A 27,794-nucleotide genomic window follows, 5' to 3' on the forward strand; every position below is an offset into this window, starting at 1 on the left:
GCACCCTTTTAAAACTGTGGGTAAATCATTTTATTTCAAGCATGTGATGTTTATTTAAACTCACCTGTGGCAGTAACAGGTGCTGGCAATATAAAATCACACCTGAAGCTAGTTAGAATGTATAAAAGTTGACTCAACCTTTTAGTTGTGTGTCTTTGTGTGTCACACCAAGCATGGAGAAGAGAAAGAAGAGCCGAGAATTGTCTGAGGACTTAGGAAGCAAAATTGTGGAAAAATATGAACAATCTCAAGGTTTCAAGACCATCTCCAGAGATCCTGAAATTCCTTTGTGCACTGCACATAATATAATCAAGAAGTTTATAACCCATGGAACTGTGGCTAATCACCCTGGGCATGGATGGAAGAGAAACATTGACAAAAGAATGCAACGCAGGATTGTGGAATGGTGTATAAACATCCTCAGTCAACTTCCAGATAAATTTAGGCTGTCCTGCAGACTCAGGGTGCAAAAGTGTCAGCTTGGACCATACGTCGTCATCTTAATGAGATGAAGTGCTATGGCAAGAGACAGAGGAGACCCCCACTGCTTACAAAGAGACATAACAAAGCCAGACAAAGCCAGTTTGCGAAAATGTACCTGAGTAAGCCTCAGTCCTTCTGGGATAACATTTTGTGGACAGATGAGACTAAGGTAGAGCTTTTTGGAAAAGCAGTCATTCCACTGTTTACAGAAAACAGAATGAGGCCTACAAAGAAAAGAACACAGTACCTACAGTCAAACATGGGGGAGGTTCAAGGATGTTTTGGGGTTGTTTTGCTGCCTCTGGCACTGGGTGTCTTGACTGAAATCTGGAGACTATCAATACATTTTGGGCTGCAATGTAGGGCCTAGTGTCAGAAAGCTAGGTTTGCATCAGAGGTCATGGGTGTTCCAGCTGGACAATGACCTAAAACATACCTCAAAAAGCACCAAGAAATGGTTGGCGATAAAGCACTGCAGAGTTCTGAATTAGCCAGCAATGAGTCCAGAACTAAATCCCATTGAACACCTATGAAGAGATCTTAAGATTGCTGTTGCAAGAAGACACCCTTCAATCCTGAGAGACCTGGGGCAGTTTGCAAAAGAGGAGTGGTCCAGAATTCCAGTTGAGAGGTGTAAGAAGCTTGTTAAAGGTTATAGGAAGCAATTAGTTTCAGTTATTTTTTTCCAAGGATGTGCAACTAAATATTAAGTTGAGGGTGCCAATAATTTTGTCTGCCCCATTTTTTGAGTTTTGTTTAAAATTATGTCCATTTTGTCTTTTTTCTTCAGATTTTTTGTGTTGTTCCAATGCACGTAAAGGAAATAAACATGTGTATACCAGAAACATTTGTAATTGCAACAATTTCTGGGGGAAATGGTGTATTTTCTGGAAAATTTCAGGGGTGTCAATACTTTTGTCCATGACTGTATATCTGTCTTTCAGAAGTATATTCTGTAGCAGAAAGATGGTAAATAAGTATTAGTGCTGTAAAAATAGTACAATAATTTCAGTATGATTGATGTTTCTGGTACTTCCTCTTCCAGAATAGGATCTGTTGTGACAAATGTAACCACCTTTTTTTCCTTTTTATAAATGACCCAATAATATGTGAGGTAATGTAACTAAATTTCCCCTGAGCATGAAATAAGAGTCCATATACAATGAACATGGATAAACAATTTCCAGGAATATTTGATGTATTCAAATAATTGACAAAAATAAAGCAATGAAAGACTGATGAAACATTGCATTTATATTTAAAGAGATTTTAACTGGTTATGATCAAAATGATAGTAGAATAAATGGTATTTTATGTCTCTTTCTTGCTTGAAAAATCAAATGAGACTATCATGAAGAATACGTATAATGAATTAGAAGTAGTTTTATTACCTTGGACTTCTACCATGGATAGGTGTCAGATGAAACGATCTACAGCCTGTGTTGTTTTTACATTTAAGCAGCAAATACACTCAATGAGTGATCAGTCTGACTGTTTTATAAAGGACAATAAGGTTTGTATATGGTAACACCACTCAACATTACAAAATCAGCAAAGAGAAAGAGTTAGGACATTGTCAGAAGAGGGCATCATAATTTACACATGCCCCAAACATCCTCACAGGAGCATTGACTAAGATAGAGATCTGTAATAAAACTGCTTTATCTAATGTTATAAATTAGACATTAATTAATTATAGTCACCAATTTATATATTCTTTATAAATCCATTAATATAAATTAATTACTGTTTATAAACAATGATACATTTTTAACTAGTAGTATTTATTTTTAATTTAAAGGGACAGAGCACAATAGTTTTCATCCCTAGTCCCTGACAGCTAACAGAAAGGGACAAATTAACTATCCTCACACTATCTGTATGCAAATACACAATAACAAGTTCAAAATAGAGTGTGCTGAGTAAAGTGCATGTTATAAAGTGCAATTTCAAGTGCAAGGAGTAGTTTTACACGTGTGTTACAGACACAGATCAAGTACCGCATACACATGCAAGTACACGATGCACTAATCCCAATGTGATCAAGGTCTATAGTTAGTGCATGAAGTTTTTTTCTCCCATCACATTAATCTGCTTTATTGACCCTTTCAGCAGACTTTGGTTGAGTCACTGCAACATCTCTCTGCAGCCACAGTGATGTAATTCAGTGACAAAATAATCCTCAAAATATTTGTGGATTTACAAAAAAAAGTCCTTGCGTTTTTTTGTGTTGGCTGTATTTGTGCCAATATTCAAAGCAGCTACTGTCTGCAGTGACACAGAGAGACACATCACAGGCTCTCTGTCTCTCTTTTGCTCTATTATGAGCTATTCATGCAGTCCCCTGCATGATCTAAGTGTTAAAACATGCAGTTTGATGTGACACAACAACGGAACAGCCTGCCATTGGTTGTCACAGCTGGTCAAAAAAGCATTGTAGGATACAAAAAGGTGTTTAGCACTAGCCGCAAGCAACAGAAGTGATTGAAAATGTGTTTTAAAAATTGAGTACTGGTGTGGATTTAATCTTTTAATACCTTAGAAAGTTACCCAAGTTCCAGTCTCACTAGAGAAGCTTCCTTAAGGGCTATGAAAGCATGGATAGCATCATTAGAATGGCAAACCGGAGGGCTTCCAAGAGGAAATAATAAAGTAGCGCTATGATTTATGGTTCAAAAGTTTTTGAAGTGTTATAACCATCTAAGTAACCTCAATAATCACAGTGTCATGCCAAAACCAAGCAGAAACAACATGTTGAACTAAATTACAGAAAAGAGTATATTTAGTCAAAGTTTGTGATTTTACTTAATTTAACATTTTTTTATTTAATAAAAGATTCATCATTGCTCATCAATTTCTAGCCTAAAGTTAAATAAAAGATTAGTAGAAATAATTTATGTCAAACTAGTGTGATGATACATTTTCCATCTCCTGTGTTCAAAAAGAGTCTGCAGATTTTTTCAGTGTAAATTTTGTAGCTGGTTAGACCATTTATTTCTACTGTTTAACTTTTTAATTACCAGGATATCCACTGCTGCTTCTCCCATGTCAGTGAGGCCTTATTAGTGTTTGTGGTGTGGACGTGTCGGCACCTAAAGTGAGGAGACCTGACCTTGGTTGTCTGTGAACATGTGTCCTCTTCTCTCCCTCCCCAGGTGGTCCAGGTTTGCACGACCCATGTGAGAAAGAGCCAACAAACACGCTCTCGAACATGACTGACCAGCAGGCGGAGGAAATCACCTACAGCGCACAGGTAAACACACACGTACATGTGTCAGCTTAAAGACACAGTTGTTATCGCTCAGCTGTAGCTGCCGTAGGCTGTCAGTGTGCGGAAATCAGTAACAACACTCCTATTACCAGACAGAACGACCCCGCCGCCACCCTAAGCACACACTCCATACACACAGGTGCCAGCGTGCATCCACTGAGATAGCTGCGCTCCGCTGCATTTTAATGATCAGTGTGGGAAACTATTGCCACTACGAGCCATAAATCCATCACTGGCACCCTCGAGGACAGTATTCGTGTGCGTGCCTTGTGTGCCGTCATGTCCTTCCTCACACATACACTCGACTAAGCAGAGCAGCCTCTGAGACACATGGCTTAGTGATTCCTGCCGACCATTTCCTTTGAAGGCAGCCTGAACGAGGCTGGAATGTCAATGGGGATAATTGTACTGAAGCAGATACAAGAGCAGATAGGGGAGAGCGAGCTGTTCTGTCAATGAGCTACACCGTGCCTCATGAATATCCGACACTCTACCTCCCTAATGGATTTCTATTAGCAGTGGAGCCCGGCGTGCAGTCCAGGTTATCCTTCCTGCTGTTTAGGGAGATTTAGGATGTGTACAGATAATGGAGAATGCTAAATGAACATACTATTTTGCCTGTCTTCTTATGTTATTCATATTAATAGGGGAAAAAAAAACTTTGTTTACACTGGTTATCCTTTAGTACAAGTTTGGAGCTGTGCTTTGCAAGATGTCTGCAAACAGTAATTTCTGCATTGATCTGGCCAAGCTTTAGGGCTCATATACCTGCATATATTAGTTCAAACATGCCTTCAATGTTTGTATAGCATTTCTATAAAGATGAATATTACATCCCCCTGACTGTCCTTACTTAACTCCTTGTCTGAATCCATTTTTGACCAGACTTTACATCTAGCAGTTTTAATAACATTTTAGTCTTGTTTAACTCTCTGTTTTTAGTCTTTGTCTTGTCTTCCTCATTGAAAAATATTGTTGAAAAACATTTTTAGCCATGGTTTTAGTCAATAAAAGTAACACTGGGTGCAAACTTGATGAGAATTAAGTAAGAGCTGAAAGGCAACATCTAACCCCGTCTTTACACAGGCAGCATGGCTTCAACTTCATCAGCCTGCATGCTAACACATCAGAGCCTTCACACTGCCGACATGAGCACCAAGGCTAAGGCATGTGTCAAGCATGTCTCGAGTACTGAGAATCTATCTCTACTCTGAGCCAGGCATGGTTCTCAGAAAAAACTGACATAAGGAGAGCCATTTCCCTTTGTGTCATTTATATCTACATGTCAAGAGCATATAAAAAGCAAAAATAACGTAGAATAGCAACACGTCTGCTGTTCCTAAGTAAAAAAAGACCGAGCTAACAGAAGAAACTCACTGAGGAGCTGCAGCCAATATGCAGCTGCTGTGAAGACCACGTAGGTGTGAGCGCAGCTGTCACATGCAGCCTGTCTGAAACAGGTTTGAGCAGATTGTCAGTAGCACCCTGCATAGCAAGACTTTATTAGATTCACATTATTTTCTTTCATATGTATGCTGTATTAAGAAACACTCTAGATTTCTACATTTTTTCCATCTCATCTTCTTCACCAAAACTGTACTGGAGCTAAAATTGAAAAATGCTTCATGGTACATTTTGCAGTATTAAAGCAACACTTAAAAAGTTAAAGTAAACACTTTATCTGAGTTCATTTGGACCCATCCAGAAAAGGTGTTAAATTAACTCCTTTCTTAATGTTAAAGTTTCAGATTTAAGTAACTCTAAATAGGGTAAAAATTGAACACTGACTTATTCTGGGTTAGGGAAATTTAACACAACAGGTCAATAAACTCAGAAAAGTGTTAAAATTACTCTCAGGGCTGCTAAGGATTGAAATCAGTCTACCTAGAAAATTCTTCTGTGTTCATTCAACTCTCAAAATATTAAGTTAAATGTAACACTTTCACTGAGTTCATAAAACTATCACTGGTTCTGAGCTGTTTAATAGTGTTGATGTTGACATTCAGCAAGGTTATGATAGTTTGGGATTTTTCATTAGTTTTTTTTATTTTTCTCTTTTCTTTTAAGTTTCAGTTTAGTTTTAATTCGTTTTTACTGCTGGTTTGTAGGTTTAGCTTTTTTGCAAATTTTTTTGTTCAAGTTTAGTTTTTATTGGTTTTGGTGCTTGTTTCATTATTATTATTATTATTATTATTATTATTATTTTTGGCAATATGGGATACCTGTCAGGGTTGAGACCAAAAACGGGCTCTTCACTTTCCTTTTTATTTATTAAATTTGATGTTTGTTCAAAACTCAAGACCTAAAATTACCATTGGGTGAAGTCTTCTCCAATCAAATCAGGTGCTTTTGCTCTCTTCAGGCTTGGGTGTGTATGTCAGTCAGTGATTTTTACATTTTAGTTTAACTTATTCAGTTAGTTTTAGTTTGTCTTATAATAACCTTGACACTCAGTGTTATTTTAGGACACATTAAAGTGTAGTTCTAATGCTATAATATTATATCCTCACCTGCAATGTTAATTTGAAGCATTTGCAATATTAAAACTTAATGCATTTCAGTGCACCTTTAACACATCCCTAATTTTGCCTTGCAAATGATGCTACCGAAGTAGGCTTATGTAACTGTTGGGATGAGGCACGGAGTCGATCTCATTTCCAGAAAATGCAAATTTCAGATCAATTGACTGTCCCCACAAATTGACCTTTCACGCTTCAAAGACAGGAAATGTCTAACTCAGTGAAAAACTACACGCAGGATGCAAAAGGTTTTAACACCAAAAACAATCCACCAGAAACATGAGCGATGACATCTCAACAGTGATCCAGTTTTTACTCTATTTAAGGATGACACTCCATAGAAGGAACATTCCAGCTACGTGACATTACTTCCTTTCCAGTTTTAAAGAATCAAACCTATAAATCTGTATACTCACACTACATCATGTATATTTTGTCGCTCTTATTGGTCTGTAATGAATGAGACAGACAGAACGCTCATCCAATCACTCTCCAAGATTTTATTTCAAAGTTACTGTCCTTCCCAAACACAGTCTGTGGTCTGTTCCTCAGATGGATGTGAAATGTGTCCCATGCAATGGATATATGAAACAGTCTGGTATGTCATATGTCAACAAGTTCCAGGACTGCAGTATGGCAGATTGCAACCCACCTCTTTGTATCCAACATAATTGTACAACACTGAAATGCCCATGGTAAATTTCACTCACATGCTACAGACAGACACTAAAGACTTATCAAAATCTGGTCCTGGGCCTAAAATTCTGCTTATTTTGTAATAGAGATGATATGAAATTCAATTAAATCTTTATCAAAAAAGTTAAGAACAAAACAACATTTTTGGATAACTTCTCTTCATGAAGGGTTTCTTCCAGCCTGTCTGTTTAAATCTCTGTTTGATACAGAGTGCAAACTTCAGGGCATTCTCTCTCACAACTAATCAGAGTATAAGGATTGCTTTTGCCCCTTTTTTGACTTTAATTTATAAGAGAGTCAGCTCCAGAGTGGAGTGCTTTAGGACAATGTTTGGAATTAATTTCCAGTGCCGGGGCTTGCAATTAAATTTTTGTTAAAGAGAGTTTTTGGAAACACAAAGTTAAGAGGTTTGAAAGAGATGGTCAGCAAAGGTCAATGAAATGCAATCAAGAAATGTAAGATCCCAAAGCATTTTAATTAAATATGAAATTAAAGCACAAAAAGCTCATCACTTTCCTCTTTTAATGTCCATAATCTGTCTTCTCCTCTGTGTATTTGCATGTTTGTTCGTTTACCAGCACTCCCTCAGACTCATGGCTTTTGGACAGATGTACAAAGTGTTGGAGATGGATCCTCTTCCCTCAAATAAACCCTCACAGAAGTACCCATGGTCGGACAAAGAAGGTGTGTGTGCATTGTGTCTGCTTCATCTTCCTTGGCCTTTATTCCTCTGTCTCATGTCTGACAGGCTCTCTGTCTAGACTCCAGATATATCAATTTCTCACCCTGCTTGTTGATCTGTTCATGTTAGGGCTTGTGTTGATCTGTCTGCCCTTCTCGGACTTGAAACCTTTTATACAGCCTTTTTGTGGTCAGACAAAAGGCTTTTGCACAACGATCAGACTTGCTGTCATGGATATCATGGACCTGATTTTTATAAATTATTTCCTAGTTCTGTGTCATTTTGACTTTTGATGTAAATTTTTGTTTAGATTAAATGAGCTTTTAAAGCTGTTTTGTCTGGTTGAGTAAGTTAAATTTAATACACTATATTGCCAAAAGTATTTGCTCACCTGCCTTGACTCGCATATGAATTTAAGTGACATCCCATTCTTAATCCATAGGGTCTAATATGACATCGGTCCACCCTTTGCAGCTTTAACAGCTTCAACTCTTCTGGGAAGGTTTTCCACAAGGTTTAGGAGTGTGTTCATGGGAATTTTTGACCATTCTTCCAGAAGTGCATTTATGAGGTCACACACTGATGTTGGACGAGAAGGCCTGGCTCTCAGTCTCCGCTCTAATTCATCCCAAAGGTGTTCTATTGGGTTGAGGTCAGGACTCTGTGCAGGCCAGTCAAGTTCATCCACACCAAACTCTCTCATCCATGTCTTTATGGACCTTGCTTTGTGCACTGGCGTACAGTCATGTTGGAACAGGAAGGGGCCATCCCCAAACTGTTCCCACGAAGTTTGGCACATGGAATTCTCTTGGTATGCTGAAACATTCAGAGTTCCTTTCACTGGAACTAAGGGGCCAAGCCCAGTTCCTGAAAAACAACCCCACGCCATAATCCCCCCTCCACCAAACTTTAAACTTGGCACAATGCAGTCAGACAAGTACCGCTCTCCTAGCAACTGCCAAACCCAGACTCGTCCATCAGATTGCCAGATGGAGAAGCGCGATTCGTCACTCCAGAGAACGCAACTCCACTGCTCTAGAGTCCAGTAGCGGTATGCTTTACACCACTGCATCCGACACTTTGCATTGCACTTGGTGATGTATGGCTTGGATGCAGCTGCTCGGCCATGGAAACCCATTCCATGAGGCTCTCTACGTGCTGTTCTTGAGCTAATCTGAAGGCCACATGAAGTTTGGAGGTCTGTCGTGATTGACTCTGCAGAAAGTTGGTAACCTCTGCGCACTATGCCCCTAAACATCTGCTGACCCCGCCCCATCGTTTAACGTGGCCTACCACTTCATGGCTGAGTTGCTGTCATTCCCAATCGCTTCCACTTTGTTATAATACCTCTGACAGTTGACTGCAGAATATTAAGGAGCAAGGAAATTTCACGACTGGACTTGTGCTCAGGTGGCATCCTATCACAGTACCACGCTGGAATTCACTGAGCTCCTGAGAGCGAGTCTTTCTTTCACAAATGTTTGTAGAAACAGTCTGCATGCCTAGGTGCTTCATTTTAAACACCTGTGGCCATGGAAGTGATTGGAACACCTAATTTCAATTATTTGGATGGGTGAGTGAATACTTTTGGCATTATAGTGTATTTTAGTAGGGCTATCAAACTGTAAAAAAAAAAAAGATGTCATTTGCAGTTAACCTCAGAATTTCTGTAGTAAATCCAGGTTAATCTCCTGCTTGTTTCATTTTGATATTCCACATTGTAGCATTTTAACCGGTTTCCAACTCATTTTAGACTTTTGTACCATCTTAAAAGTTAGCTTATAGCATTTGTTCAGGCAGGCCATGGAGTAAAGCACTATCATAACTGAGAGCAGCTGATCTCACACAAGCCTTCATCAACTGACAGCCAGCTGATTTGCTCTAAGCACACTATTGGTTAATCACACTCAGGCTGCTAAACTGTTCTTGCCTGAATACGCTCTGCCACCCTCTCTGCAAGCTGCTCTTGCAACCCTCCTTCACCCCAGCTCCTCCTTCATTCAGCTTAATCAGCGTCATTCTGTTGTCATTGATGCCTGCTTTTGCTGCTTCTCTCCCTAACTTATGCTTTCCTTATCGGCATAAGAACAGCAGGAATGTGTGCTGTTCCTGCTTAATGCTTTCCACGTGGGCTCGTGGAAAGACAGGGGGATGACCCAAACACCAGCAAACATAAATAACAGCTTACTATTTGTTTAATTAAAAAAAATTATAAATCAATTATAAAAAAGTAAAATAAAGAGCATCTGTTAATTTTCAAGAAAAAAAATCAACATTTTTAAATTTAAAGACTCATAAATTTACAAGAGGTTTAAAAAGGATCATACAATTTTGAGAACCAAAGCTTAGAATTTCTGAGATCATAAAGTAATAGATAACCCATAGCGTGTAAAAGAAATCATACCAGATGAAGCCATTCTCCCTGTAAAAGTACTGAGAGGCTGATAAAATGATACTTACTACTGGAACTGAGCAATTATGAAATTCTTGTGAGTATAGCACAGAATCTGATCCAACCAGTTTTTTGAGTTTGGTTTCTCTTAAATGTGCAAGTTAGAAACTCATAAATTTCTATCTTTATAAACATTAAATTAAGTATTCTTAAAATAAAAAAATATCAGAGTTAGGTTCCCCTTGTAAATTTAGGACTAAATAGACAGAAAAAATCAAGCTCTTTCTTGAAAATGAATGTATCATTTAAGATTATTTATTTATCCATTTCTGTTTATAGTGTCCCTAATATGGTGTCATAATGTATGAATTTCACTAAAGTCTATAGTCCTCCTTAATTTCTTGTATCTCTTCAGCTGTCTCTGCAATAATAAAAGCAAAATCCCCAACGATATTCTTAAAAAGAACTACAGTCTTAGATTTTATTTGAAAAGTTCTATTTTCATTTTCATCTCAGTTTACAGAGATGTTTAAGTCTGTGTGGTTTTCATTTTTCCTGAGTTTTCATCAACACTAATAACCTTCCTTGTTATCAAAACTTTTCACTCATGATGTTACCGCTCTGCCTGTTTTGAGTGGTTTCCTACACAACATCACTAACAGCACTGTCAATGTTCCTGACATCTGAAGCATCAAAAATATACATTTAGATATGACTTGTTTACCATCAAAAACTCAGAAGCCTGATTAAAAATATGGAACCATGTGGGAGCTTTAAGCAGGAATGTTTCTGCCATGTTTCACCAGAGACAGTTGGCAAGTTCTCAAAGCGACTTTCGTGGAAAATCGACTCGAGTCTTTTCATGCCTTCTGCACCGCTGTGGAAAGTTGCCAGAGCATTTGCAGATTAAGGTGCATGTAGGAAAGGAGCTTATATGTCTTCCTCGTGGTTTGACTGTTTGCTTCTCTACCCGTCTGTTCAGCTGATCTTGTCTGTGAGGTTTTCCATCTTCTGTTCACAGATCACTTGTTCTGTGCCTCCCTTTTCTTTTCTGTCGCACCTGAGAGCTTTTGTGTGTTCTTGTAGTAAATGATTGATTAATAGGGCTCTTTATGTTCCTGTCTTTTTTTGCAGGTTTAGGTCTGAAGAGGCCATATGAGGATGGAACGATGGATGACAAGGACCTCATCAAAAAGATGAAGAGGAATCTGAGGAAAGGTATAAGAGGATGAAAAACAAAAAACAATACTGTGATATAATAGTCAACTGCTTTTTTAAAGCAGGCTACTATAAGGAAAGATATTTGGACTTTTTTTTTTTTAATATTGAACAAGGCCTCACAGTGCACAGACATTCATTAGCCTTGCTCCTGTTCCATTTGTCTCTGTTTCTCTCTGCATTTCCCTGCGTCTGCCTCTCTCTCTTCCACTTGCTTTTTATCCCATGGAGACAGATCGATAGAATTGATCGCTAACGTTTTAGTAGGCCACCCAACCATCCTCAGCTCTTTCTTCATACAAGCAGAAGATGGACCACGACTAATGGAGACAGAGAGGCATCTTTTAGATATTGACAAACACAGGGAAAGTGATTGAAAGAGAGAGAAAATAGAGAGGCGCCTTTATTCTTCATGAAAACAACAAGGGAGAGCACTGGAAACCTCCAAAAAATGTAATCTATTCCATACAGTGTCTCTAAATTGGCACAGTATGTCCAATTCTGGCTGGATAATTGTTACAACCGCCTACAATCCTTTATAAAATGTGTCCTCATCTGCTCTACTCTCCTCTCATTAGTTCTGGACAGTAAAGCCATAGACTCCAACCAGCCAATGAACGCCCTGATGCGATTGAACCAGATCCGGCCGGGGCTGCAGTACCGCCTGCTGTCCCAGTCGGGCCCGGTTCACGCGCCGGTCTTCACCATGTCCGTGGATCTGGATGGAACCATTTATGAAGCATCAGGATCCTCAAAGAAGACCGCCAAGCTGCACGTCGCTGTCAAGGTGAGAAAGGAAATGAAACAATTCTGATTATGTTTTGGCTTCCTGAAGATCTTTCTAAGCTTCAGCTGTCGCCGAACCAGTCTGGATGTATAAATGTTTGTTTCTGTTCGCCTATACGTTTGTGTCTGCGAGTGTTTGAGGAGGGATGGATGGAGGTGGGCAAATCCATGTAATCCCAAAGTGGTTGTGAACAAAGAGGCTCTCCTGAGCACAGAGCTGGGATAATCCGCTATCGGCTCTATTCCCATAAAAGGCCTTTTTCTCCCCTTCTCTCCCCCTTTTTCTCCTCTTCTCATCACTCACTTTCTTTCTCTCACCTTTTGATCTTCCCTTCTTTCTTTCTGCCCATTTCTCCCTTCCCCTTTCCTTCTCTGCTCACTGTAGCAGCAGGTGCAGCAGCTGTAACACAATCACACAATTGGGTCAGAAATGTGTCGTTCTCCTTTTCTTCTGCCTGCATATTGTTCTGATTCCCAGTTTCTGTCTTGCTATCATGCTGTTGCTGAATTATGTTGGACTCATGATTCTGTGCAGCATTCAGCTGTAATGGATTTATTGTATTTATTTATTGTGAGAGTTGGATTAAACCTGGTCATGTTACAGCATGCTGCAGCACAGCTGCTTCTATTGAGCTAACGTTGTATTTTTGTTGTTAGACTGACTACTTTATTATTGCGTATATTTACCATCCATGCGCTGCTTTTCATTCTTTGTGACCTTCAAGCTTTAAAACTTCAATACAATTTGATCTGACCAGGCTCATTCCACAAAAGGACATACATTTATCAGTCTGAATTTCCTGTTATATAATTGACCTTAACTTATCTGATGTGCATAGTTGTCTTTGACGTTACCTGGTTTGAAAAGGTCACTTTTATTCAGCTAGCTAAATAGCTATGCACCCCTCTGCTATAGAGAGAATTGGAAGGACATCATTTCCCATCCTTTTTTACTTTAAATTAGGCTTTTATGTAGAATTCATGTATTTTAGATAAGGTTAAGGTCTTATTCACTGTTTTTGTGCGTGTTTTAGTCCTTTAAAAAATCATGATCAGTAATTTAGTGAATTATCAGCTGGATGTAGGAAGAGAACTAAAGCAGCACACTGCTCTTTATTAAGTCTCTTTTTCCAAGTCCTTATTAGAAAATCAATCAATTAGTTGTGAATGAATCTTTAATTTTATAGTGCCAATTCATAACCGATGTAATCTTGAGACTCTGTACAAAAAGGGGAAAGGTCTGCACTTTTTAAAAAGATCCAACATTTATTCACTATGAGTACAGCACTGAGCAACATTGAGCAAAGTAATGGTGGTAAGAAAGAAAAGTCCTACAAAAAGCAGAAAGGGAGAAGAGGGAGATATAGAAAAGGAAGAGAAAGACGCACACGAAGAGAAAAGGGAAATGCAGAAATAGATATGAGGAGGATGTAGAAAAGGAAGAGATGGAAGCTGCAGAAGAAGAGAAGAGGGAGATGTAAGAAGAGAGAAGAATGAGGTGCAGAAAAAGAAAAGAGATGCAGAAATTAATACGATTGTTTTCACTTTACTTTGGAATATAAGCAATGTGTGCTGTCTGGAATAGGCTAAAAACTACAGAATGCAGGCTAAAACCAGTGATCTTGTTTATAGTTATTATTAATGATTAAGACAAAAACAATTATATCTGAAATTATTTTGTTCGCTGTATGATTTTTAATAGTTATTGTGCCATGATTATGGAAATCAAAGCCTATGATTATAGACAAGTGCACTCTGGTGGGCTCTGAGCCAACTGGTATTTCAGTGCAACATATTAAGGTTAAAAATAATTAATAATGTTTCTAAAGCTAATTTTTGAGTTCATTTTTGTACCAGAAGGTTACCATGGGGAACCTTTCATGGACTGAGTTGATATTAATGTTAGTGTTTTCTTAATAGTGCGCAGGGTTGCTTTTTTTTTTTTTTTTTTTTTTTTTTTTTTTAATACCAGCCAATTGATTTTCTTTTCAACATGGGTGTAATTTCAATAAACGAAGCTTCTTGTTTAATTGCAGGCCTAATTAATTTATGGCTGTCCTAGCCATAAGTCCATCTTTAACGTTCTTTCTTGGATATGATAAGTTGTAGTAGTTGGAGTCAGACAGTTCTACAGTGGCCAGCCGTCCACACCAAAGATGGAACAAGGATCCTATGAGACTTACTAGATGTACATTTTTAACAGCAAAAATCAAAAGATGTCAAAAATTGTCAGTTTTCTATTCTAGACCACCATCAAGGTGTCTGATTTTTTCCTCTCTCCTTCAGTCTCCTTTATTATAACATCTTCCTTTTTCCAGGTTCTCCAGGCTATGGGCTACCCAACAGGTTTTGACTCAGACCTCGACCCCATGAGTTCAGACGAGAAGTCAGATGGTGAGGGGAAGAGCGAGACATCGTCACACCACAGCAATAACCCAACACACTCCACGGACAGTTCTAACACACTGGAGGTAAAACATCCACTGTTACAGAACTTTATATACGTAATTGTATTATGTCTTTGTTAAATCATAAAAATGTTAAGGCGTCTGTGCTTTGTGGACATTGAAGGTATCCAAACTTAATTAAGCATACTTTCACAAAAGGCTCCTTTTCTGTCTTTCAATGCCATGGTTCTCAATAGGAGTGCACAATATTATCAGCATAATACTGGTATTGGCAGATAATATCCTGAAAAAGTAATCATCGTAGTCGCAGATATGAAAATTTGCTACTCCCTTTGCTTATAATGATGGCTTGGTCTCACTTGATGCTTTAAGGATGCTAAATGACTTGGAGGCAGGCACATTGGTTTGTAGATGTTCTGCCTGGTTTAAGCAATTTATGATTTTTGCTTAATTCTGACAAGTCTTTGCTATTTTAGTTATGTCATGTGTCCTGGTGCAGTATTGTGCTAGTATGCATTGCTGCTCAATGTTGGTGAGTAACATTGTTTTACTCTGGTGTCTTGGCCAGGACACTCTTGAAGAAGTCATTCTTAATCTCAGGTTTTTTGGTTATATGAAGGTTAAGTGAAATAAATAAATGTGAACATTTCTGTTGAGTTTTACAGCTGACATACTGACCACACATTTCAGCAAAATGTATGATTGCCACATACTATATGTTGTGGGTCGTTGTCATGTTGGTGGACAAAGATGGCCCAGATCCAGTTTTTCAGCTGACTGCTCAAAGTTTTCTTTTAAAATCTTTATATGTCCTTCTTCACCTCATGATATCTAACACCTTAACCCTTTAACACCTGAGTTTCTGGACTCTTTTCTTACTTTAACCATAAAAGGCCTAGAAAATGTCCTGTTTTGCCCATTTTTCCACAATACTTAGAACTTTTAATATATGGCAGTTATTTACATTTTACTGGATGTTGGGACTTCCGGTTTGTAGATGAGACTGTAGACAGCTAAAATGAGGAGCTCCCAGCCGAATAAGTTTAAAAAAATGGAGAAAACCCTTATAATCATAACTCAACGACGGAAAAAATAATTAACATGGATAAAACACATTTTACGGCATGTTAAGAGTGTTTTAACAGTTTGAAATGAAAAAACACAAAAAACAGGGGAACTTTATGCTAGAATCTTAGTGAGAAAAGGAGAAATCACAGTAATAACCACATGCTGGCTTTGAAGCACAGTTTCTCAGCTTTCAGAAACTGTTTTAATTTTTCCGATTACACAAACAGTCATGCAATTATGGTCATGCAAAGTGTGCTTCAACAGCGCATCGTCGGCAATGCGCAAGGTGTAAAAGGGTTTAGGAGGTTCCCAGACACGCTGAAGCATCACCATAGCATAATCCTCCCTCAGCCATGTTTTACTGTGGGAACGTTGTTCTCTTGGTCTCTCCCCTCCTTCTCTAAACATAATCAATATCTCTGTGGTTAAAGAGCCCTAGTTTGGTCTCATTTGACCAAAGGACATGTTTCCAGAATTCCTAATTTTTCTCCAGGTTGTCCTTAGCAGACTTCAGTCCAGCTTGAATGTGTCTCTCATGCAGAAGAGAAGTTTTTCTTGGTCTGCAACCTCTCTGTCCATTCCTGTGCAGGGCTCTAGTGATTGTTTTCTTTGAGACTACAATTCCTGACTTTGCTAAGTATTTCATTAGTATCTCTGCATGTTTTTGGAGTCTTCAGACATACTGGTTCTCTCACTAGTTTTCTTTCCAGTCTTTGAAATCTCTCTCTTCCTACCTCTGCCAGACTCGTTCTGGACTGTGTGACTCTCTTTAAATTTCTTGAGGATATTTTTCACTCCAGTCCTTGACACTTGGAAATGCTGTGATAACTTTGTATATCCTTCTCCTGCTTTGTGAGCATCAACAATTCCTTTTCTCAAATCTAAACTGATTTATTTTGTTTTGCCATGATGCTTTCTCCAGTGATAGCTCAAACCCTTGCTGAAGTTTTTATATTGTCTGAAAATTGGAAGATAACCCTCAATTTTGACTTTTACAAGCTTTGAGTATTACAAATTTAAAGACATCATTGTACAACAGTGGTAAAATATAGAAAATAATGTTAGCATCCAGGATAAAACTAGGATGTTAGGAAAAGGTTAGAAATGTTTGAAACTTTAAGTCATGATTTGTGATTAAAGAAGTTGTGGTGGATCCTCAGGCTAGACGGGTTGAGAATCATTGTTTTATGGTGCTCTGTGTGATACCTGATAAAGCTATGAAAATGGTTTTTTTTTTGTTTGTTTTTTTTACTTAAATACCAGCTTTTTATTCCCCAGGTGCGAACTCAGGGTCCCATACTGACAGCGAGTGGGAAGAATCCCGTCATGGAGCTAAATGAAAAGAGACGAGGCCTCAAATACGAACTCATCTCTGAAAGCGGAGGCAGTCACGACAAGCGCTTTGTGATGGAGGTGAGTTTCATGAACCACTGCTCAAAGATTTTAAACCAAGAGTGAGAAGTTCAGGCACATAAGCCCATAAACTTACAGTACATGTTCATATGTACATTCAAAGGGAGACACATTCAGAGAGGAAAGCCACACAAGCACACATTTATAAACAGACTGATCTCTGGTACAGTCAATCAGTCAGCTCTGTTCGTGGAGCTGGCCCGTTCTCTGTGGGGTGTGTTGTTTTCTGACATGCCTGGCTGCTCCATCGCTCTGCTGATTGATTAGCAGGCCTGCCTGACAGCGGGGCTTCACTAAACAAGCCGTCCTGTTCAGCCAGACTCGCTGGATGAGTTACTGATGACTGATAAGTGGGTTTTGTTTTTTTGTGCATGTGTGCATGTCAGGTGGAGGTCGATGGGCAGAAGTTCCGTGGGGCGGGCCCCAACAAAAAAGTAGCAAAGGCCAGCGCCGCTCTAGCAGCTCTAGAAAAACTCTTCTCTGGTCCGAATGCAGCTGCAAACAAGAAGAAGAAGATACTGCCTCAGGTAAGGAATCACACACAGTACACACCAGACATGTATTTATATACAGAATGAAACTACAGTATCTATCAGGATCCTAGACTAAGGATGTCATACAGTGTCAACATTGGGTTTGGAAAAACAGAAATCTTTCCTGGGATGAAAGGGGTTTTTGTTTACATGTTTTTTATGGTGTCTGTCATCTTGTGATCAGTTTTATTCAATTGCAAAGAAAAATACCTACAATATATCACATTTAGAGACTAAATTTAAGAAAGGATCCGATAACTTACCGACATAATGGTTTCAGGCATGGAAAAATGAGAACATGAAGCTTAGTTTTGACAGGATGAAGTGCTGCTGTGTCAATTTGGTAAACAAACATTTTGATATGACTTTGTTGACTCAGATTATTTTAAGACTTTATTGAGATGACAGCTTATATGGTAAGTATACTGACAACCAAAATAAAGACATCTTGATTCAGTACATCCTGAGTAAAAAAAGATACAGTGGCACATGGCAGCATAGTTCTGCTACCTGATCCGTCTCAAGGTCTAATTTATATAGAATGTCATTCTCATCACCTTCAAGTATCCAGATTCCTTTAAAGTTTATCAGCTTTGTGCAGTTTGCTTTTGTTTTGTGTCTGACTGTGGAGATGAGCCATCCCATCAGAGTCTTCCCTTTTTGCTGCACAAAGCATTATTTACATGCTGACCAGCGGCAGAGCAAATGCCCCCCCCCCCCCCCGAAATGTGATGAGTCACTGTAAAATCTTTAACACTGATTGGCTGCTTGCTTTGTTAACCAGTGGCCCTGCCATCCTTATATTTTTCTTCAGCATATGTGACGTTCCATGAAAAAATGTTTGAACACCACTGGTTTAGGCAAAAAAATATATACATATGGTGGCGCAACCAAGTAAAGAAGCAACTTTTTCAGTGGGAAAATTTAGATTCACTTCAGGGTTGCAACATTTTTTTTTTTAAGAATGGCCAGGGACGGTGGCAAAAAAGTTAGTCTGGAGCCATGCATGTAATCGGAGCTATCTGTCGAACTGAACTGCCACTGACTATCTGGCAGTCAAAATGTGAGCTTGGCATGCACACACAGCCCTAAGAAATGGTCTAAACTTTCAAAATAAGACTTTTTTCATCACTTTTTCCTCTTCTTTTGTGGATGCTTAATGACACATCAAATTTTGAAATCACATTTGAATTCTTCATGTTGCAGGCCACATTCCCACAGTGTTTTTCTTAAGAGCCTTTTCTGTAATGGCAGCACATTTTAATGTCTACTCTGAATGAATTCACCTTTATAGAGAAGTGGTACGATTTGTCCTCTTTGTTCAACTAACAGTAATCAATAGCACTTCTTTTATTAAGAGTCCTGTCAGATCAATAACCACTGGTTACCTGATCACTGCTCTTTTATGTCTTTTGTCAGTAAGGCTGACAGATTGAAAGCTGACAGATTAGCACAATTTCTTAAAAGCATACTCTGTTTATTTATGTGCCTTAATCCCTGTGTGTCTTTGTTTAACTGTGTTTAGACTAAAGGAGCTCTAGCGGCGGCTGCAGCAGCCTCAGCAGTAGCTGCTCAGGTAGCCAGAGGAAGAGGTAGAGCAGCCCTGGCACGAGGAGCCTTCGTCAGTGCAGCTGCTCCAGGATACGTCACACCAGGTAGAGAACGGACAGCTATGGGGGAATCTTTGTGTTATATTTCAGGATGGATGAAGGTCATGTTTCAGTCTCTTTTAAGGGCAATGCTAACCAAGTGCAAAAAATGAAGTGATAATAGATCGGCTATTTACACAGAAGTTTATTTCAATGCATTTCTAACTGGTGCATATTTTTAAAGAGTGGTTTATAATAACTGAACCCTGACGTAAGGTATTTCTTGATAGAATGCTTCTGCAACCTTGTTCACCAAAGCATAGGTCTATTCAGACTAATTATTATTTATTTGTGTATTCTGCAAAAATGATATTTAGCATTTATTTTTGCATTGTTGGAATTTTATTCTGCTGCTGGCTACAGTACTGACCTTTAGTCTTTCATTTTGTAGCTTGCATATACATTTTGTTGCAGTACTCTTTTTTTATTTCTCCTGAAGTTGCATTGCAAATATCCCAAGCATTGAAAATACCTTTCAGTAATTTACATAAAAGCAGACAGGAGTTACCTTGAGGTAATATTGCAAAAAATGCTAAATTTTCTGGACCTTCCTGATGATTTTTTGTGTTAATTTTCTCTTCATATAACTATCCTTTAACACAAAAACCCTTTGATTCTGAATAGGTGTATATATTTGTTCAGGGTTGTGTTTTCTGTCAGTTTCCTCTCCACTCCACTGAGCCCCAAACTTTCTGCTCACTTAGCTAAACTTTCTTAAGATGTTGAAAAGTGCAGCCAGGATTTAAACAAGTACCCAATTGAATGTGACTGTATCCTCTTCCTTGACAGGCTTTGGGACATATGGCTACAGCCCCGCTGCAGCAGCTGCTCCTGCATACGGTATGTGCTTCTTGTTTGTTTTACCTCGAACTTTCTCTCCTCTGTAAACCACACAGTTCCCCTTTAACACAACATACCATTACTTCTAACCGTCTGTGGGTAGATTAATATGTCTTCAGTAGGTTTATGTTACACCCCGGACCCTTCCTTTCCTCTGCCTTTTTTTTTCAATGTCTCCCTTTTTAGCTTAAACCTGGTTGGTGTGCTTCAAGCATATCTATCTGTGCTTTGGCTGATTGTCCACTTGAATCTTAGTCTGCTTGTTGCTCACACATTAATCTCTTGTGGTTGGACCACAGTTTTATCAATAAATGTCTTAAACCAGGCTTAATATGTCATGTAAAAACTCTAAAATTTGCTTTTGCAGTCCTGCAGTGTCCACTGCCTAACAATAAATTATGTTTTCCTTGACTTAGTTTGACCCTGACATATTATACCCCCCACCGTCATTTTCATTTGTGCCTAGATTTGCAGGACACATAGTGTGAGTTCCTCCCTTTACTCACTTTAGCTGCTCCTGTCATGTTACTACTGCCAAGGGTTTCTCCGTCCTCACTGGGATCTCTGTTACACATACAAACACTCACAAGAATAACAGACATTTATAGGCTCAAATCTATACTAGTCTCAAAATTTAAGAGCATATGTACCTATATGTCTCTCCGCCACCTCAACAGGCTCAGCCTTGTGCAGTGTGCAGCATTGGGAGGCCTCTACAGGCATCCTACAGCTCAAAGTTTGAATGGGTCTTATGTGCAGAAAGAAACTGGTTCGGGGCCCATGTAGATGATTAGTACCCCCCTGAGACCCTGGAAGCTCTGCATATGAGGCACGTCTTAGTTTTCTGTTTGTGGTGGAGCTGGAACTCTATGTTCATTTGCTGTATTTCATTTCACTCGCTGGCATCCATGCAGGATCCTCTAAAATACTCTGAATTCAGCGGTAGTTTCTACTTACATTCAACCATTAATCTTCAGTTAATGTTTGACTCATCATCTTTCTTATTTTAAGTTTTATCAGGCATGTCATGATTTGTATGATTTGTGAAAGACATAAATCATCTGACTTGTTGCCTGGCCAATAGAAACACACCATAAATAGATAGGTGATTTCATATCTTCTGTGGAGCTCCCACCTTTATCCTGTTACACATTCGTACATGTCAAGTATCATGGTGGGCTGTCACTTTGAGCTTAGCTGACCCCAAGCTTCCACCTGAGCTGTTACCTCCCACAGACAGGTAGGAAGTCATTTTCTATGTGAGGTTGAGAATAGACATGGCTTACATGAAAACCACAATGGATCACAGAATCAGAGCTGGCTTGCAATTTGCAACAGCATCAAGAAGTGGATTTTTAGTGTCTCTAAAATATTGAAATATAAGTCTATATTGCAAACCCCTTTGATAGCTCTGAAATGTCACTTTTTCTTCTAACACCCTGGTAGCTCAAAAATGGCAGCCGCAGCAGACTAAGAGAAGAAGAAAATGAAACTGTTACAAATGTTATGTCCCTTTCCACTTGCTGGAAAAAGATGGAAATATTCAGGTGAAAAAGTCCTTCTCTGCTCCCTGCTTTGTCTTATATTTGACATGATAACACTGGGAACTTCTCCTTTATCACTGGAGCAAAGCCTTCATCCTATCCCTCCTTTTTCCATTGTTCTCTGGCACCATTCACTGCTTTTGGCTTTGGAGTGCTGCTGCGCTTATTGGAGCACTGAGAATTTCATGGGCTACAGAATATCACATCAAAAACATGTAGGAATGTGCCAATAAATGCCAAATATTATACCATAGAATACAAGAAAACAAACCATAGAAAAAAACTCATTTTACTTAATCAAAATGTTGTGATAGTACACTAAAATGTATCCCATGTACAGAGGAAATGACACCAAAGAATGCAGAATCTTGGAGTAGTAAACAATAGCAACTGGGACTTTATACAATAGAACAGAGAACGTGATACCATACAGTATCAAATGATATGCCACTGTAATGCAGGACCTTGTAGAACAATAAACAATAGAACACAGAATGTTATACCTTCACATCAGTGGTGTTCAGTGCTATGGTACAGCAGTTAAAACTTCCTGTGACTATATCTTCATGACATCATAGCTATAGGTTTTTATTTCCTTAGAAAACTTTATATTTAAAGTGACACTGAAACCTTTAAGCTCAGCTCATAAGAGCTACAAAAATGTTAACTGCAGATAGATAAAGACGGACTGAAACCATTGAGAATGAGGGCTTGTTGCTATTCCATAAGAACAGATTCAACATGCCAGAAACCCAAAATAACACAATTCAACTCTGCACATTACAGCCAATCTGCTGCGCTAAAACAAATGTGATGCTGCACTCTTAGCAGTTAAACCAGACAAATCACTCAAAAGCAGTGATGCTTACCTTAAATTGAACAAAAATACTGATATTTCTCAGAGACTTCTCTTTTGGCCATTGTGTGCAAAAAAAGCACAGATACATTTAAAAACTAGAAAATCAAGTTTTTTGCAGATTTGCTAGTCCTCCCCACTGACCTTTTAGAGCATCTGATGTGCAGCAAGGCCTGGCATGTAAAAATATGCCCATTATGTCAAACTTAAATCTGATTAGACAAAAAAACTGCAACTATCAACAGCACAGTCTTCTTTTACTTCAACTGCAGAGGGCATTCTCTCTGAATCCTGCAGGCCATAGGAAAATTCCCCTGGCTAGAGGCAGCATATGGGTGAAATTTGATTTGATTAAAGCTGTAAATAAAGCAGGCTGTGCTTGAAGAAAGCACAATCAAGGAATAGAGTAAGTACAAGGCTAAGATAGTAAACTAATGGGAAAAAAAAGTGTAATTTATATAATGTGGATGAAAATTAAATTTGAGTTAATGATTCTTGCTAGGCCTGATGGCCCATCACATCTTCATACACTGGACATTAGATCACAAAATGCAGGACCCTTTAACACTGAATATAGAACAGTGGACAATCGTTATACCACAGCAAGAAACTCTTCTCGATTTTTTGCACCTTGCATCAACTTTACTGTGAGATTTGCCCCCCACTAATAGCTCCTCTTTTGCAAAGAATCAATGAAAGAATTCGCTTTGCAGCCAAGCACACTTGGCACGCGTTTAGCCACAGGCCAAGTGGCTGTGCAGTAACATCACCAACACAACAATGACGGAGTGAGACCAAAAAAAAAAACCCGGGAAAAATACTATTTTCAGATCGAGAACTCTTTCGCACAGAGACATGCATCGCAACGCACACCAGTCAGCACATAAGAGGATTATTAGATGAATGTAAGTGATTCAGAGAGTAGAAAAAAGGGTCAACAATGCAGTAATCACATCGCTGTACATCTGCTGTTCTAACTAAATCATACAAAACTCTATTATCAGATAAAACGGTATGTTCGGAACTCAGTCATTGGTCCGTTTGGGGAGAGATAAGTTATTCTGTAATGTGTGAAACTTTCTGCTACGTAAATCAATATTTTATCCCTAAATATCTTAGACTACTTTTGTGCTGGAAAACAAAACATCTCAATGTGCCAAATCTGCAGCGTGTGTGCGCTGCGTAAAGGCAGAGCTGTTTCACCATACATAAGCGTGAACAGTTTACAAATAGCTCTAGTAAACGGACATAGAATTATATCACATACATTATAGGTAAACTTCCTCTACGTAGACCGTAAAGAGGTGAGCCTCGTTGTAAACATTTTCTATAAGCTGATTATTTTAAAGGTGCCTGATATAAAAAACGAGCTGCTCCAACGTTGGACCTCATACTGTCAAATATAAAAGACATTTCAGACTCACCACTGCTCCTCAAATACTTCAGCTCACCAGCGAGAAGGGCAGAGAGAAATGGTGCTGTTTTAATACCTGGTTTTACTGCACCACTTTTACTGCCTGTTGCAGTTAGTGCTGGCCTTTGTGGATTAGGTGCTATTTGTAGTGAAGCTTATTTGCATATAAGGGGTGCAATTTGCTGAATTTGGAATATTCCTCCTCCTACTCCTCATTTGCATAAATGTAAATTGAAAGGGGTGCTGTTTGCTAGGCTGAGCATTTTGCATGCATTTTGTGTGCTGTTAGTATTGTTTCCCCCTTGTTTGTGCTCTACGGATCTGATGCCATTTATTTTGACACTTGCAAAGCGAAAAAAATGTGCAAAAAGCTGTGCAAATCTTTAGTGGATCTGCCCCAAAGTATCATACCACTAAGTTTTGGCACAGCACACCGTGCATTTACATCCATGTGGGACCAAATTATTTAAACAGAAGTTTGTTATAGGACAAGGTACAGTTTACAGCATGACGTACACTATTATTTCTTAGATTATTAAACATTGGACAATAGCAAAGAGAGTAGTAGGGCAGGATGGTTATTAATCCAAAGCCCTTATAGAATAGCACATTGTCATTTATGTATTTATTTATTTATACTGGTGTTCTATTCTGTTTTATTCTATTTATCACTAAAAAACTCCTGTTCAATAAACAATACTTAATGATTTTTCCTCTATATTAAAACTTGGGTCTTTATTTTGGCCTTTGTTAGCATCACTGTATAACAACTTTTTACTCACTTTTGATTGATTTCTAAAGTCTTTTAATTTCTGAGTTACACAAACTTCTGTAGGTAGAATATTATAGTAATCATTTGAGTTTCTTTAGAGAGCTGTGCACGTATACAGTTCCTGTGAAATCCTAAAATAAAAAAGGTACATCCTGGGGTTAAACTGTTGGCTTGTGTTCAGCCTGATCACTCAGCTCTTTAGAAGTTGTGGAAAAAATATTGTAAAAATATTTTCAAATCTCATTGAGAAACTTGAACAAAAAAGAAACACCAAGAATAAGACCTAGGTGATAATAACCTGAATTAACTTTGGCCATTCGTCTTCTCTTTAACTCTCAGCCTCTTTCCTTCTGCTTCCTCTAACTGCTGGTGAAGAGCTTTCAAACATTCACACCTCCCCTCTCACACTCTCATTGTCTTTGTAGCATAGGGTCATGTGTTGGACGTTGATGTAGCGTAGCGTAGAGAGCAGACAAACTGAATTGTTGCCCTGGTCTCATGCAGAGCTGTGCTCTTCTCATGTCTCCCCTCTAGGTTTGCCCAAGAGAATGCTTCTGTTGCCTGTCATGAAAGTGCCCGCCTACCCCGTCCCCCACTACCACTTCTTTTAGCACAGGAGACACAGGCATCAAACTTGTTTTTTAAATACATACCAAACCATACAATTGATTTTCTATAAGGGAAACCCTGTCTGTTTTTAGTTTTTCTACTTTTTCTTCAGTGACGAGGCGGTGTCTAAGGACTTGAGCTGAAGATTTGTAAAGGCGCTTTTTTTTTTTGTTTTTATTTTATTACCGTTTGCAAAAATCTCTTATGTCTATGAATAAAATGCTGCAGGTTAAAGTTCTTAAGAAATAAGCAAAAACTTGAAGGATTTGTACTGTGAATTGTGACCTCATTCTTTGAGTGTATATCAGCCTTTTGTTGTTTTTGTGTAGGGAGAGTATAACCTTTCAATATGAGTCACACAACACACATTCTCTGTAAAAAGTAAATAATAAAGTGAGCTGTGTGAAGGATTTATAGGTAAATATTATTGTTTAAAGATGAATAAAGTTTATCTGTTAATAAAGCTGAGCACTGCCTTGTGTATATCTGATTTAAAGGAACAATTTCTCGAATTTTAACCCTGAAATGTCATTATAGTTAAAAATTGGCCACTCCTATTCAATATATATGTTAATATATCTTTTTCTGACAGGTTTTAATGCCAGAGAAATTATTAATTTTTATATATGTAGCAGTCTGTTGCCATGAAAGGCACATATGTGCATACGTTTATTACTGCAATAGAATCATTTAACATATATGTAAACAAGCCAACTTCATAACACAGAGGGAACAAATGATTTTTTATTGAGACTACTTTTGATCACTTTTATTAAAGTTAATACAACACAGTATATGGAGGTTCCTCAACTTTGGGAGCTTTATACCCAGTGAACATAAAGATCAAAGCTCAGCCAGCATTTTCTGGCAAATCAACTTAAATATTTGGCGCAGCTATCTAAGCTGAATCAGCTGAAATATCTGTTTATCTGTATGGGGGGGAAAAAAGCCAACTTGACATTTTTAACTATGAGCATGTGGTGTCAACTAAATGGCTACATTAAGTAATAAGTTGGGCCCCACTACTCAAAAAAGCTGTGAAACTTGTTACTTAAATATTTTACACTGGGCCTTTATTGCTGTTTATTAAGGTCCATCATAAATGCATTATTTACTTTAATCATGATTAATTGCATGCTTTATTGTCCACCTTAGGTAGGCTACTACAATGTCTTTCTGCTGCCACAGTGATTTCAATTAGTCCACCACTACTCCTTATTGTCTCATTCCACTTTAAAATTCTCACAGAAAGCTCAGTGGGCAAGTCAAAAGTCATCTGCACCATGTGATATCAAACATTTACCTTTTTACTGTTCCCTTAATTTCTTTTCAATCAATAACAACTTCACTTTTCTGTGGTCAAATCCATTTTGTAATCTCCAATCCATCCAAAGTTTCTTATTTTCTTTCCAGATAAGGAAGTCAATAACCCTTAGTTTAAGATCGTTGTTAAATCCAGAATGAAACGAGCGGTTTTACATGCAAAATAAAATGGAATGTCAAAATGTTGCAAACAGTTTGGATAAATTTTGGTTTTAGAATTTTATCATGAAATGGCCCTAACTGATTCTTAATCTGGGATCAGCACAAGAGGCCTTTTTTCTTCACTGGGTTTGTAAAAAATTGATTTGCATAATTTCAATGAATATTCAATATATACAATTATAATAAAGCATATAAAGAGGTTTTCTGATGAGGACACCTTTTTAACTAATTTGTAAATACAAACAGCAAGACAAGCTTAGACCACTGTTTTTGTTTATTATGTGAAGGAGCTTATATAATGAGGAAGAAAAGCTGTTAAAAGTGCCATTCCTGGTTTGCAAGCAACTTGTAAAGCATTCTCACTCTGTTGTATTTTAACAGCTTTTCTCTCTCAGTATGTTGAATCTATTTATCTAAAGAAAATAGCTGTTTTCTCTTTAGCAAATACACCTTATGGAGTGTTTTTTTTTTTTTTCTTTTTTTTTTTTTTTTTTGGAGGAGTGTTTCTATTTGTCATTTGTCCTCTGGTGGAGGAAATGCACAGAGTACATTTTTAAGCTTTCAATTTCTTGAACATGGGGTTTTGATTTTGACATATACAGCTGCTTTGTTGTCTAAAATGTGGAAAGATTTAGCATTCACTTAGCATTCAACCTGCACCAAATACTCCGACCTAAACCTACATTTAGCTTTAGTATTCCACACTCATGCATGCACACAGATTGAATTTCAATCTCTCAGATTATCTCTGCGCATCTCGTTACATCCTTTTGACCCTTTAGCTTATAGATATTCAGAGAGACGGCGAGGAGACAAAGGATGAATTTAGAAAGCTCTTGTGAGATCCTGTATCTTGTATTCAGCTGCACGATCTCATTACCTCACGTGGATTAATATTTGGCAGGTTTCCCTCTGCTATCAGAGGTATCACCTACAGCACAGAGATCTGCCGCCTTTTGCAGCCTAGTGTACTTGAATTTAGTCAGCGTGTAATACACTCAAGAGACCACATGATAATAGTTCATGCTGATGCACAGACTACATCTAGTTCTGCAGATTTTAAGATGCATTAAGTTACCCAGATGAATTCAAACCTCACTGCTGGTGTGTTTGTTTCATTTCTTTATTTCATTGCTGTATTTCTTATTCATGTTTT

The 27,794-nt window shown here is 38.2% G+C and overlaps 1 protein-coding gene across 9 annotated transcripts in view; it reads left to right on the top strand.

The window, feature by feature from the left end:
* LOC121524929 (spermatid perinuclear RNA binding protein) overlaps positions 1-27,794 on the top strand; it is a 171,619-nt gene that overhangs the window by 129,251 nt on the left and 14,574 nt on the right. For all 9 annotated transcript variants that reach the window (XM_041810520.1, XM_041810521.1, XM_041810522.1 and 6 more), the window contains 9 exons: positions 3,639-3,736; positions 7,548-7,653; positions 11,178-11,261; positions 11,840-12,048; positions 14,366-14,518; positions 16,802-16,936; positions 17,323-17,463; positions 18,995-19,124; positions 19,908-19,958. In XM_041810520.1, coding sequence (XP_041666454.1) covers positions 3,639-3,736; positions 7,548-7,653; positions 11,178-11,261; positions 11,840-12,048; positions 14,366-14,518; positions 16,802-16,936; positions 17,323-17,463; positions 18,995-19,124; positions 19,908-19,958 — 1,107 coding nt within the window. The remainder of the gene's footprint in view (positions 1-3,638; positions 3,737-7,547; positions 7,654-11,177; positions 11,262-11,839; positions 12,049-14,365; positions 14,519-16,801; positions 16,937-17,322; positions 17,464-18,994; positions 19,125-19,907; positions 19,959-27,794) is intronic.

This window comes from Cheilinus undulatus, linkage group 17 (assembly GCF_018320785.1).
Source record: "Cheilinus undulatus linkage group 17, ASM1832078v1, whole genome shotgun sequence".
NCBI lineage: Eukaryota > Metazoa > Chordata > Actinopteri > Labriformes > Labridae > Cheilinus > Cheilinus undulatus.